Below are 12,408 nucleotides of genomic sequence, written 5' to 3' on the forward strand. Positions count from 1 at the left end.
TCGTGAAGGAAACATTTTTCTCACATGCCTCCATGGAAAACGGAGAACATATCGATATATTGATTGATTGGAGACTACGTTTAATGCCAGCAAAACTAAATCAAACATCTATTATCAAGCTCTCACACAACAAGTTCAGTATAATCCAAGTCTCATTTATCCAGTCATATGCTCAGTACTTCCCAAATATGTGCATTTTCACTAAAACCTTTAGTTGAAACTGAACTGAAAATGAAATTTGCTATATTTCGATTTTTCAGGAACATGCATGTGTTTGGGAAATACTGAGCATACGAATGGATAAATGAAACTTAGAGTATACTGCATGAGTTGTGTGAGTGATTATCTTTTGATATAGTTTTGCTGTTGTTAAACGTGACACCAAATCAATGAGTAAATCAATAGCCACTTTTACACTGCCTGTTAAAGGCTTGGACGTCACGCTGTTATTCTCCCTTTTTTTTAAAGGCATGATTGTGAACAGGAGGACAGAGATGTCTTGCCCTTAAGCTGGCTGCAGAGGTAGAACAATGCAAAAGGGACAGGACCACAGACGGGATGTTTTGACGACATGTTATGTGTGCGACCCATAGGAGATTAGAAAAGCAGTTAGCAGCTAACTCAAAGAGAAGAACAGCAGTCAAAATGCCTAGAAATTGGGAAAACAATGAGGTCCAGGAGCTCTTTACCATTTGAGCAGAGGACAAGATCAGCTGCCATATAGCAGAGGCAGTAAATAATTGTTACTGCCATGTTATTGCTTCCCATATGCCACAGTTATTGTTTGGTTTGTGTAAAAAAGCAAAGGTGGTGTAATGAAGGGACTTCCTAGCGGTCTTCTTACAGGATCTCTGTGTAAAAAAGGTTAATATCTTTGCGACAAAAACAAACTTTTTTCATGAATAGAGGTAACACTGCATGACTAATTGATTCACAAAATAATTTGCTGGGTGAAGTGTCCCTTTAATGCTCCACTGACATGCTCCCAACCTCAGTGACCCAACAATATCACTGAAATCCATCTCTGCCATGACTCAACTTCAAGATTACGGGCAAACGCTGATGTCACAGAGGATATTTGTTACTACAGATCAGGCCGAGCACGTTCCTCGCAACGCAGTGTATCGGCCTTTTTTACTCATTAATATTATATCATCCTGTCTGTGTTGACTGAGCTGCTTGACGGGATAACGGCAGAGTGCTATTGACAGTTTGCAAACCGCAAGTCCTATTCAGAGCAAGAAGAGTAAGAATAGAGGATGCAGGTGAAATGAGATGATAAATCTGGCGTGGCATTTTACTGTTGAGCGAGTATCTCTGTCAAAGCAAGCGAAATCTGTTTCTTAAAGCTGATTGTGAAACCAGCACTTCCTCCTGTTTCGCCTCCACCCTTCCACTGTAGTTGCAGTTCAAAGGAAAAGGTGTTGCCTCACTTGCCAACAGTTGTCTCTCTGTGGGTTTTACACTGCAAAAAATACCCACCTCAAGTACTCAATCCTTACATTGTATTTGATCATTTCCAGCTAATTGTGGTATTTTACTTTTTCATTTTTTCTTTTTTTGTCTGACACTATTTCATAGCAGTCAAACCACCTTATTTCAAACAAGATGTTTGACTCCATGCACCCTTGCTGGAGCCCCAGACGTTGGCAGCATCGCGCAGGATGCAGACCAAACATGATGACTTTATGGTGAAGAGAAGTGAAACTTATGTCTCGTACATATGACACACTGACGTTCATTCATGCAAAATTGTGCAAAAATAAGCAGTATTTATGTTTTTGAGGAAGTGTTTAAGTGAACTGGATATAGGAAGCTCACAGATTTCCACATTGTGTTGCCTTTCATGATTTAAAACACTCAATAATCACTGAATTTGGATATTGTAATATTTGAATACAGTATTTAGTACACTGGAAAACAACAACAACAACAAAACAATAAAAACCAAACCATGTAGGGTTGTATTTTTTCTTCCAAACCAACTTTTTCTGAAGAAGTGTCTTTTCTTTTGTCTTTTATAACCCTCATGAGTCATATAGACACTTCCTGTGCACCTCCTTGTCATTTGTTCTATATGACACCCAGCTCATATCGACCACAGAGAAGACTGTGTAAGCCTGATGCAAAGATAAGCCCCACAGATACTAACAGCTGAACAGAATAACTCATGTAGGCAAGTATGCAAAGTGATTTCCCCCCCTTTAAAACCTGCTAATTGTTGGGAGAAATTCTCCTCATTGTGTGTATAAATATATTTTATTAAACTGACATGAGAAGAGTTTAAATGTGTCTTTGGTTCATAAGTCAAAATCTAATCAATAAAGTTTTACATATTCTCGACTAACACATCATCACTGACAAAAAAAGCCTGTTATATAGAAAAACATGTTTTACCCATAGAAAATTAGACAGTTATGATGTCAGGCAACACTCAATCACACAACAGGCTTACATAATTAATCAGTAATCGAAGGGCAACCACACACGCACACACACACACACACACACACACACACATATTTAGTTTAGATGGCAACAACTAATGTTCTTTCTCTCTGTAATACTACTCACCACTGCTCTGCTGTACTGCTCAGGCGCCGCTGATGTCTTTCCCACTAAGGTGAGAAGCATCCACAGCAGAAGACCCCACTCCATTCCAGTCACTGCAAAAAAAAAAAACAACAAAAAAAAACACCCCATAATTTTCACGACATTTGGAGGAAATCAGAGACATTTCTCGTTTCTAACTGCATCAGCTTCTCTCAAAGCATCCCATCACACAAGAGCAAGTGAAACAAAGCTCACCGTTGTTTCTCCTCTGAAGCTTCAGACTCTCTTGGGACTAGGCTGGGCTGATCGATCAATGACTCTCTCCGGCTCTGCCCTCCTTCCTCCTTCCCTCACTCACTCATACACTCACTCACTCACTCACCCACTCACAGCACAGAGAGTCGCTGCATGTGGCTTTTTTTTTTTTTTTTTTTTTTTTTTTTAAATCCGCGCGCATCATGCAGATGTTGGATCCAATTGGGAGCAGTGGCGCGTGTCGCTACAGGTACATGTGGATGATCAGTTTCTCTTTCAGTCTTTAAACTGCATAACACTAATATGCTGCCATATCCTCCTGAGACCCTGCGTCCTCATATGTGGACATCACATTTTGGGTTTCCTGCCAGTGCCATAGATGTATGACGCACATTGTTGGCACGATGTTAACTTCAGTAGGCCTACATGTGTTTGTGCTTTAGATATTCTTTGCACTACTTTGCAGAGTCAGATAAATAAAACAAAAATACAATCAACAAATAAATAACGATGTATGGATAAAGATAAAACTTTATTTATGCCTTGGATAAAATTCAATGGAATAAAAAGCTCCACCTTTACCAGCTGCAATGCTGAAGTAATACACACATTAATGCATCAATAATTCTGATTAAAAAATATGACATAATTATTCTGAAATGGGCCAACCCGCATAATGAGTATGTTTACTTTTTGTACCCTGAGTATATTTTGGTGCTGATACTTTTTTTAACTTTGAAATGCAGGCTTCTCTCAGTAACCTACAAAGACTTCATTTGTAGATATTAATCAGTTGTAAATTAATAAATGACAAATGGATTTTGGTCCAGATGCTCTGCAGCCCTTTTCCAGAAGGTATGGATGTTTCTGATTACATAAAGAGCTAGAATACAACCTCATGCTGGATTTCGCTAGATCAGTTAATTGGTCTGGTATGGTTGAATTTATCTGTTTAGAGACCCGGGGCAAAAATGTGTTGCCTCCAAGATGACACCTTCACTATATTTGAGACCCAGAAACAGAACAGTATACTCCCATACTGGATTTCTGTGTGTAAGTTGGTTTGTGATCATTTAAAGAAACACAAAACCACTATGTGTGTCACATTCTGCCTCTTTCCTCCAGTCACATTCCCCCTTCCCAAACCTGTTCATTGCCATTCTCTACCTCTCCACCAGATGCCCTCAGCGTTTCCATCTGCTCCAATCACCTGACTCCCTCATCCACCTGCTCAGCTGTTCCCACTCTCCATCAGCCCTAAGCGGCTCATTTCCGCTCATTCCCTGATTTGTTTGCAGTTTCGATTACCTTCCTGGTTTCAACCCTTCCCAGCCTCATGATTCCTGTACCTGCCTGCCTGTGAGCCTAAAGATACATTTACTGTGGTATGAAAGCACTTAACTGATCCTCCATGTCTGCACTGTCTGTGTTTGGGTCTAATCCTCCCTTTTCCTGAGTTGTGACAATGTAAGTTCAGTAAAAACTAAAAACTAAAACTAAAATTGTTTTTGACACAGGGGCCCCTCTACAGGAAACGGAACCAAGTCATGTGACACTGCAGGACCCAGTTGATACTGTGTTAACGTTAATGGTGCAAATTACCAAACAGCAACTGGCAGGTAAGCTGATAAGTAACTAGGAATGTTTGATGTCCTACTCATCAGCTATCTAGTTCATAATTCGTAAAAAAAGACACAAATGGGATCCTTAACAAAATAACTAATGTTTTAATAGAACAATTTTAATAGAACAATAGACCATACATTCCCATTAAAATGAGTTTCCCCATATCTGTTGCCGTCCTTCCCCCAGATCACATGGCTTCATGTCTGGTGAATCACCTGCATCAGATACATTTGAGCCATCATGCACTGCAACCACAATATCCTGCCTTCCGCTTGTGACTCTTAAGACCTGTTTGTCTCACACTGTCTCTCAGATCCTCTCCCACATTGGGGTTTTTTGGCTCCTGCTATCACCGCAGTTGCGTGCTTTGTTTTATTCCTTATTTTTGGCCTGCTGATGCCTCCATGAGTCAAAAGTCACCATATGTCAGACGGCCTCACCCACCTCTGGTGCAACAGATAGTTAAGTTGCCATTTAAAGCACTCAGTGACACACAGTAATGTAATCTTACTGACATTTTGAGCGTAAAGCCCTTTAAACAGGGCTCTAAATGAATGTAAATGGGCTTTCTTAGAATAAGACATGGTTCTACTTCTGCAAAATTCAACTGTCTTGTCAGATAATTACCTAGCTTGTAAAAATAATGGCATTGCATTTGGTGTTTTTGTCCTGTTAAACGACATACTATTATGCAGCTGTCATCAGTGTTTTGCTAATATGGAAGTTTGTCAGTGTGAACTCACGTTTTTTTATACTGTGCGTTCCAATACCCATACTACCATACTAAAAATACCTGCATATTCAATTCCTTGCACTTTGCAAGCCAGCCTGCTTTTCTTTTTATTGTAAACCACCATCCTCTGTGCAGCGAAAGATACATCACGTTGACTGAGACGTAAATGGATGAAAGCTTGTTGACAGCTGTTGGAGGCTGCAATGATGGATGACAGCACATTCAAGTGACTGTGTAGCTCAGGTCTGACCAAATTATGTATTAAAATTTAAAACTGTAAACATTCACTCACCTTTATTTTCAAACAACTTCCTGGAAAAAAAAGGCTCAAATTTGCCTGTACTATACCAAACAGACATGGCAACCCTGAACCAGAGCAGTAAAATGTGTTGTCCAATTGGTGCGTTTCAGTCAATAGGATGTTATATCCAGTTTAGAGGGTTTAATGGATGACTTTTACAATTTCACAAAAGAAGATTGTGAAAATCCAGCCCAGTTTTTAAGGACATTTTCAAGATAAGGTTGTACATCGTCTGCCAATTGGAAGTCGAAAATTAAGTTTCACCCAGGAGTTAATATTCACTTATATAATCATGATAGTATACTGTTGTGCTTTTGGAATAAACAGAAAAATTGTAATTGTGAATTTTCAGGCATGACAACCAACATGAACATGTGACTTTGCATTGATTTTTTTAATTGAATAAAGTTGAAAATGAGATTCAATTTGATTAAATAAAGTTGCGGCATGGCACAGTGGTGCAGCGGTTAGCATTGTTGACTCACAGCAAGAGAGTTCCTAGTTCGAACTCAGGGTGAGGAAGCCCTTCTGTGTGGAGTTTGCATGTTCTCCCCTTGTCAGTATGGGTTTTCTCTGGGTACTCCAGCTTCCTCCCACAGTCCAAAGACATGCAGGTTAATTGGTGACTCTAAATTGCCTGTAGGTGTGAATGTGAGTGTGAATGGTTGTCTGTCTCTATGTGTCAGCCCTGTGATAGTCTGGCGACCTGTTCAGGGTGTACCCCGCCCCTTGCCCAATGTCAGCTGGGATAGGCTCCACCCCCCACATGACTACTAACAGGTTAAGTGGTTACGGAAAATGAATGAATAAATAAAGTCATTTTAATATTGGCATCTTTGACTTTCATACTTATCATCGTGGAGGGGAAATACAGAGTGAGTCTATGACACCTGTCCTCTTTTTCCTTTCTTTTTTAAATGAAGTGTGACATGTAGTTATCATTTTCAACAAGAACTACTTTGCCATTGTTATTCAACACAAAGTACTCATAATACATTCGGGGGAAAGTGATGACACAGCATTAAGCCGGAGTGCACTGGCATCTTACCTCTCATCTTATAGTCCCATTATGTTCATGGGTCTGCGTGTTCCTTCTCTCTGCAGAGCGTATTGTCTTTCACCCTTCCTCCTCTCCCGTCTTTAATTTCTATCCATCCTCCAGGGCCCCAAGTGAGTCATGCCATTAGCACAAAATGCTGCCCTGCTAATGGTTGGCCAGTTTCCGCCATGTCCACTTCATGACAGACGCCCCATTTGTGCTGTTGCCCCTTTGAAGCCATGTGGATAACTTACTCCTCCACACTGACCCTCAGTTCCAACCCAGAAAGACTGCCATTGTAAGCCTACATTATATTGACTGAATTTTTCCCTCTGCTGATCCTACACAAATAAAATATCTTAAACCTGCATGAACTGATTTTTAGCCACTTGGCGGCAGCGGACAGAGGCTGTAGAAACATCACTGACGTCCCTTTTTAAAGCTGATATAGAAGAGTTGTTAGCAAATACTTACCCATTCACACATCTGGCCGACAAGGAGCAAAGTAAACATGAATTTGGAGTTGTGTTTCTGGCCACCTGATTAAGGAAAGCCTTATATGTTTTGCCCTTTATCAATGCCCAAGATTAATATCTGACTCTTTAGCTGCTAAATGCTTCACTATGTTCAACAGCTAGTCGCTAACTTTATCTATTGTTTGGTGTTGGACAGGTGGTGTACAGTGTGTTCTTAGAGCTTGAGAGCACAGATAAGAAAAAATAAATTGTGAAGACAATAAATCCTCCACAAAATATTGTTTTAAGGCTTGTGTGTGATTTATCCTAAGGGGATTTTACTTCAGGATTATCCTGGCTTCATATGAGCAGAGGAATTTATACAATGTAAAATGTCATAGGCCTGTGCTAATAACGTTAGCATGTTATATTTGTTTGGAAAACGTGTTTAGTATAAGACAGTTGTTTTGTCAGTGAACCCTGTCAGTTGTAATGGAGCCAAATTTTGTAACATCTTTGTTAAATGTTGCTGTTGTCCCTGGCTTTATATGAATAGAGGAAAAGTCCACTAGCTGCTAGGCTAATTTATACAATGTAAAATGCCATAGGCTTGTGCTAAAAACATTAGCATGTTGTATTTGTTGGGAAAATGTGTCCAGATAAAGACAAGTGCATTGTCTGTGAATGCTATGAGTAGTGAAGCTAATTTGTGTACTCGTGTTTTAAATTTTCGCTATTAAGCCATGTTTAAAGTGTGTTTTGCCATGTTAAATCATCAGCCTATTTTTTATATTATCTGAAACCACACATGAGAAATAAAGACCTTTGAATATATATTCATTACACACAGTTTTATTTTCATTAAAGGGATCCAAGGCCTTCACAAAAGGGTTGACTCTTGGTAGCTATACAGTACTAACACAACACACAACGACAACAGAAACAACACAGAGGACTTGTGTGAACGAGTGAAAAGACAAATAAATAAGAGTTTAAGTAGACATTTCATATGAGATCAAACCGAGATGCATCAACAAAACCAACAGCCAGAGGGAAGTGAGCAGAGGCTTAAAACCCTGCAAAGTACAGTAACGCTTTTGTACAATACTCGATTCATTTCTGCAAGTAGCTGATTGTCTATAGGCGTTATTTTTGGTCATGCACAGATGATGTCATTGCTATTGTATTGACAGTGTTGCAATAATTTCACAGTTCTTCCATGTTTTATCTCCTCTGCCTCCAGCTTTGATTGTCAGTCTCTTAAGTGTTTGCATTTGATTGTTTGAAGGCTTTTTGTTTGCTGTGTAATGATGCTTGATTGTCACTGGCTGATGGTTCTTTACAAAAAGGTCTCTGCCAATCCAACGTATGTATCACTGCTAAATCTGTAACTGAATTGCTAATGTTCTTCTTTTGATAGATCCGATAAAATATATATATGTATATAAAACAAACAGAAAAACTAATTGATTTACTGTAGTTTTTTGGCAAACTCACCTGTAATTATGTATATTTTTATGTTCAGTTTTGCATCAGACATATCTAATACAAAGCTGAGACAGGGAGCATCCCTAATGATATTGTTTTTGTGCTTTGAGGATGATTTGAGTCCACAACGTGCTACATTCTTCCCTCCAATAACATCTGACAATATTCCATACTTATCTTCATCATACACGGATGTCTGTACAAAAATATGCAATATCAGTCTTAGTGTAATGTTGCTGGCAGGGGAGGCAGGATGTACTTTGTTTTTGTTTTTTATGGTATGTTTTTTTTAAGTTTTAATAAAAGTGATTGCCATAAGCAAGTCTAAAATCTTCACAGTAGCCTCACACAGCTTAGGGAACAAGCTTGCTATCACAATATCATTGAGCTGCTCAAGTAACAAGAAACTGTGGTTACACTTCACAATACAGACATCTGCTGGCATTTACTTAGTAATACTCAATCACTTACTGAAGCAGTTGTGTGTGGTAAAATTCTAGTGATAACCGTGCCATTTGTTCTGCATGTATGAGCAAAAAAAAATCCTACATTTAAAGGAGCAGTGTGCAGGATTTAGTGCCATCTAGTGGTGCAGCCAGCTGAAACTTTTCCTGTGTTCCAAGTGTGAACTCCAACTTAGGATTCCTTCAGTGTTCATTGCGCGGGAGGTTTTTACTGAGAGCCGATGTATCCGCAGAGGTCTCTTCCCTTCTAAAACAAACTGAACCAGTGATTTAAACTGGTAAAACGCTGAATAAAGCAGTTTCATGTTAAAAATCAGTGTTTCTCCAATGCTATCTGGCACATGGTGGACTTCTTTCTCTGATAACGTAAGATTCGAAGCTGGAAAATCCGCAGAGGTCTCTTCCTCTCAAAAACAAAAGTGAATTAAAACCGGTAAAGACACTGAATAAATCAGTGTTCCCAGCAAGCAATCATCATTTAAACGTATTGGCTATATTTAGCTCCGATTTAGTCTAGCTACATGTAACCCAAATCTAGCCGATTTAATTTTGAAATTGATTAAATGTAATTTTCGCCATTGCAGATGGCGTACGGTATGATGTTCAATCACGTATGGAGAGTCAACAGTAATTAAAATATGTTTATCTCCATTTTTTGGACATGGTATCTACATAGCTGTATAATTGATGATGTCTACACTTTGGCTATGGTTAGATGTCTACCAAATTTTCACTGACAGCCCAAATTCAGCCGTGATTTAGCCTAGACGTCAGGTCTTCATGTAGACGGCTATTAGACGTTTTTTAAACCAAAAAATGCTTGCTGGGTTGTGTTACAAATCAGTGTTTCTCCAACACAGATGGGCTGCTAGACCAACACCTGCTAATGTGTGCTCACACAAATCTGTGTTTCTCGGATGCTATTCGGCACGTCGCAGACCCAGCTGAATGTTTAGGTTTTTACTAGAAGCTGAAATATCCGCAGAGGTCTCTTCCTCTGCAAAACAAAGGTGATCAAAAACCAGTAAAAACTCTGAAAGAGGCAGTTTCACGTTACAAATCAGTGTTTTTCCAACGCTACTCGACACATTGCAGATGGGCTGCTAGACCAACACCTGCTAATGCCTCTAATAATTTATAATCCAAACCTTCAGGAGGTTTTTACCGGGAGCTGAATTATCCGCAGAGGTCTCTTCCTCTCCAAAACAAACACACCCAGTGATTTAAACGAATAAAAACACTGAAAAAAGCCGTTTCATGTTAAAAATCAGTGTTTTTCCAATGCTATTCGGCTTGTCACAGAGGGGCTGCTAAGTATGGTGGCCAACGCAAAAACACAAATGGCCCTCTGTAGAGTCAGTGTTTGGTTTGTCCCTTCTGGGCTGCTGTAGAAACATGGCCGTGCAACATGGCGGACTCCGTGGATGACGACCTGCTCCCTATGTAGATACAAATGGCTCATTCTAAGGTAACGAAACCATGACGATTCTTATTTTCAGGTCATTATTCACTAAAGAAAACATACTTATTATATTATATTCCATTTCTACAAATAAATCCCCCTGAATCTTACACACTGCACCTTTAAATTTATGGGCCGAGAGCTTGTAGTAACATCAGGCCGACTTTCTGACCTCTTTATAATTCAAACCTCAAAGCAGTCCTCTGCCACCTCTATCGATAAAAGTTGTTAAAACATACGTAACAAGTGCTCAAAAGTCTGCTTACTGGCTCTCCAGAGCTTTCAACCACATCTCATGGTGTATTTAAAGGTTTAGGCAGACACGTTTTCAGTCTAAATGAAAGCCAAAATGTTTAAAACAATAACATATCGTAAAACTTTTGAAGGCTCCAGTGCTTATTCTCAACTACCAAGCGATAAAAAGCACCGTTAAATGTTGCAACTCTGCACAGTGTGACCTAAACCCTAAGTAAAGCCTGAATCTAATCCTGACTCTAATTTAATCCTGAACACACCTCAGACTAATCCTATTTCTAATCCTGACCTCAGCCCTATGATTTAACACACTATGCAAACAAAAAGCTCAACCCTATAATACTAAGCAAATACCAGTATGACCCGAGTACTGTCAAGTGCAACCAAAGCTGCTCTTGGCTGAATTTGTAAACATTTAATGCATTTCGGGGTCTGCAACTCATTGAGGCCCCCCTCTATAGCTCAGTCCTGTGCTTCTTTAAAACCCGTGAGTCCCCATATTGTTTTCTCAACACTTTTTTGTTACATGCCCTTTTTTTTCCTCCTCCTTTAGCTTTCGCCGGTCTGCAGCGATTGTCTGTTGTTCACTGTAATCTGGCCCAGTACTGACCCAGGTTATGACTCATGCTCTGCTGCTCAGTTCCTGGAACCTGGACCGGCACTGAAACGCCGGGCGATATGAGCCCTGGGTGGAAGAGAGGCAGAAGACAAACAAAGACAGTTAGCAGAGTTTCATTTACTGTGCATTGCAGCAAGCAAACATAACAGACACACACAGAGTAAATGTCTCCACCCCTGTTGAATAAACCTATATCTACCTCAGATACACTCACCGGTGTTGGAGTTGGCTGAAGACGGAGTCTGCAGATGAGGGGAGGAGTACGCCGATGAGTCAAAGCTGCGCGGAGCAGAGGGGGATGGAGGTAACATGCAGGAGTAGGAGGAGGCCGACTGGGGAGGAATAGACTGAAAGAGTGGAGGAGAGAGGGGGGAAGATTTAGGTTAGATTTATATTGAAATAACAAACTATATTATCTAAGAAAACCTCTTTCAAAAGTTGTACATAGCCATTGCTGTCCACTGCACCATGTACTGTAAAGGCAGTTTAAAGTAATGACAGCAGTTTAACCACATGGAGGCGCTAAAGTAGTGTTGTATGGTCGGAGTAAAGCAGAGCAGTAGCCCAAAGTCTTTGCATTACACATGCAGATTTATTTCACTTCCTTTCTGATCTTTATGTTCGGCTGCTCTTTCTTCCTCCATTGAAACTTTTAATTATAATCAATTAATCAATATTTCTATATTATTGTTACTATTTTGTGCAGACCACTGGAAGACTAATAACTGTCTGGGTAGTCAAATAAGGAAGAAAGGATAACTAAACAAGAATCAAGAGACAAACTGAAAAGTCCGTACATGGTGATTTATGCAGAAAACAATATTTAATGCATAGATGTTGAATTATATTTTTAATTTAATGGATCAGTTTTGAACTCCTGCACCTGAGCACAGGGGCTGCCCATTAGGGGGAAAACCTGGAGCAGTGATCATGTTCATCCTAAATATAAGCAGTGATTTTTTTTCTTCACCAAAATATTCACCATTACCTCATTAAAACAACAAATTTATTGTTGCCTCAGTAAAAACATAGCCTCTTTCATAATGAAGCCCCCCTTTCCTGAAAATAATATATGAGTCATTTTTGGTGTGCAACGTGGGAGGCCCGCCACATGACCTGAGAAATTTACTGATCTAAGCTAAAAGAGAACAAGCACGT

General features: G+C 39.7%; 1 protein-coding gene and 1 long non-coding RNA gene across 3 annotated transcripts in view; one reads left to right on the forward strand and one right to left on the reverse strand.

The window, feature by feature from the left end:
• The window catches only part of mmp25b (matrix metallopeptidase 25b), a 33,428-nt gene that overhangs the window by 16,154 nt on the left and 4,866 nt on the right, over positions 1–12,408 (reverse strand). Inside the window, exons 7-8 of one of the 2 annotated variants that reach the window (XM_078163217.1) lie at positions 11,465–11,597; positions 2,575–2,666 (exon numbers count right to left, since the gene is read on the reverse strand). In XM_078163217.1, the coding sequence (XP_078019343.1) occupies positions 2,575–2,666; positions 11,465–11,597 (225 nt within the window). Of the gene's footprint in view, positions 1–2,574; positions 2,667–7,792; positions 11,317–11,464; positions 11,598–12,408 lie in introns of those variants that run through there. The other variant, XM_033610759.2, reaches the window with a different exon arrangement.
• Positions 4,090–7,243, forward strand: LOC117246788 (uncharacterized). Its single transcript, XR_004500761.2, has 3 exons — positions 4,090–4,193; positions 4,326–4,427; positions 6,631–7,243. It is a non-coding gene; the product is annotated as an uncharacterized LOC117246788 (long non-coding RNA).

Source organism: Epinephelus lanceolatus, chromosome 21, assembly GCF_041903045.1.
Source record: "Epinephelus lanceolatus isolate andai-2023 chromosome 21, ASM4190304v1, whole genome shotgun sequence".
In the NCBI taxonomy this organism is placed as follows: Eukaryota; Metazoa; Chordata; class Actinopteri; order Perciformes; family Serranidae; genus Epinephelus; species Epinephelus lanceolatus.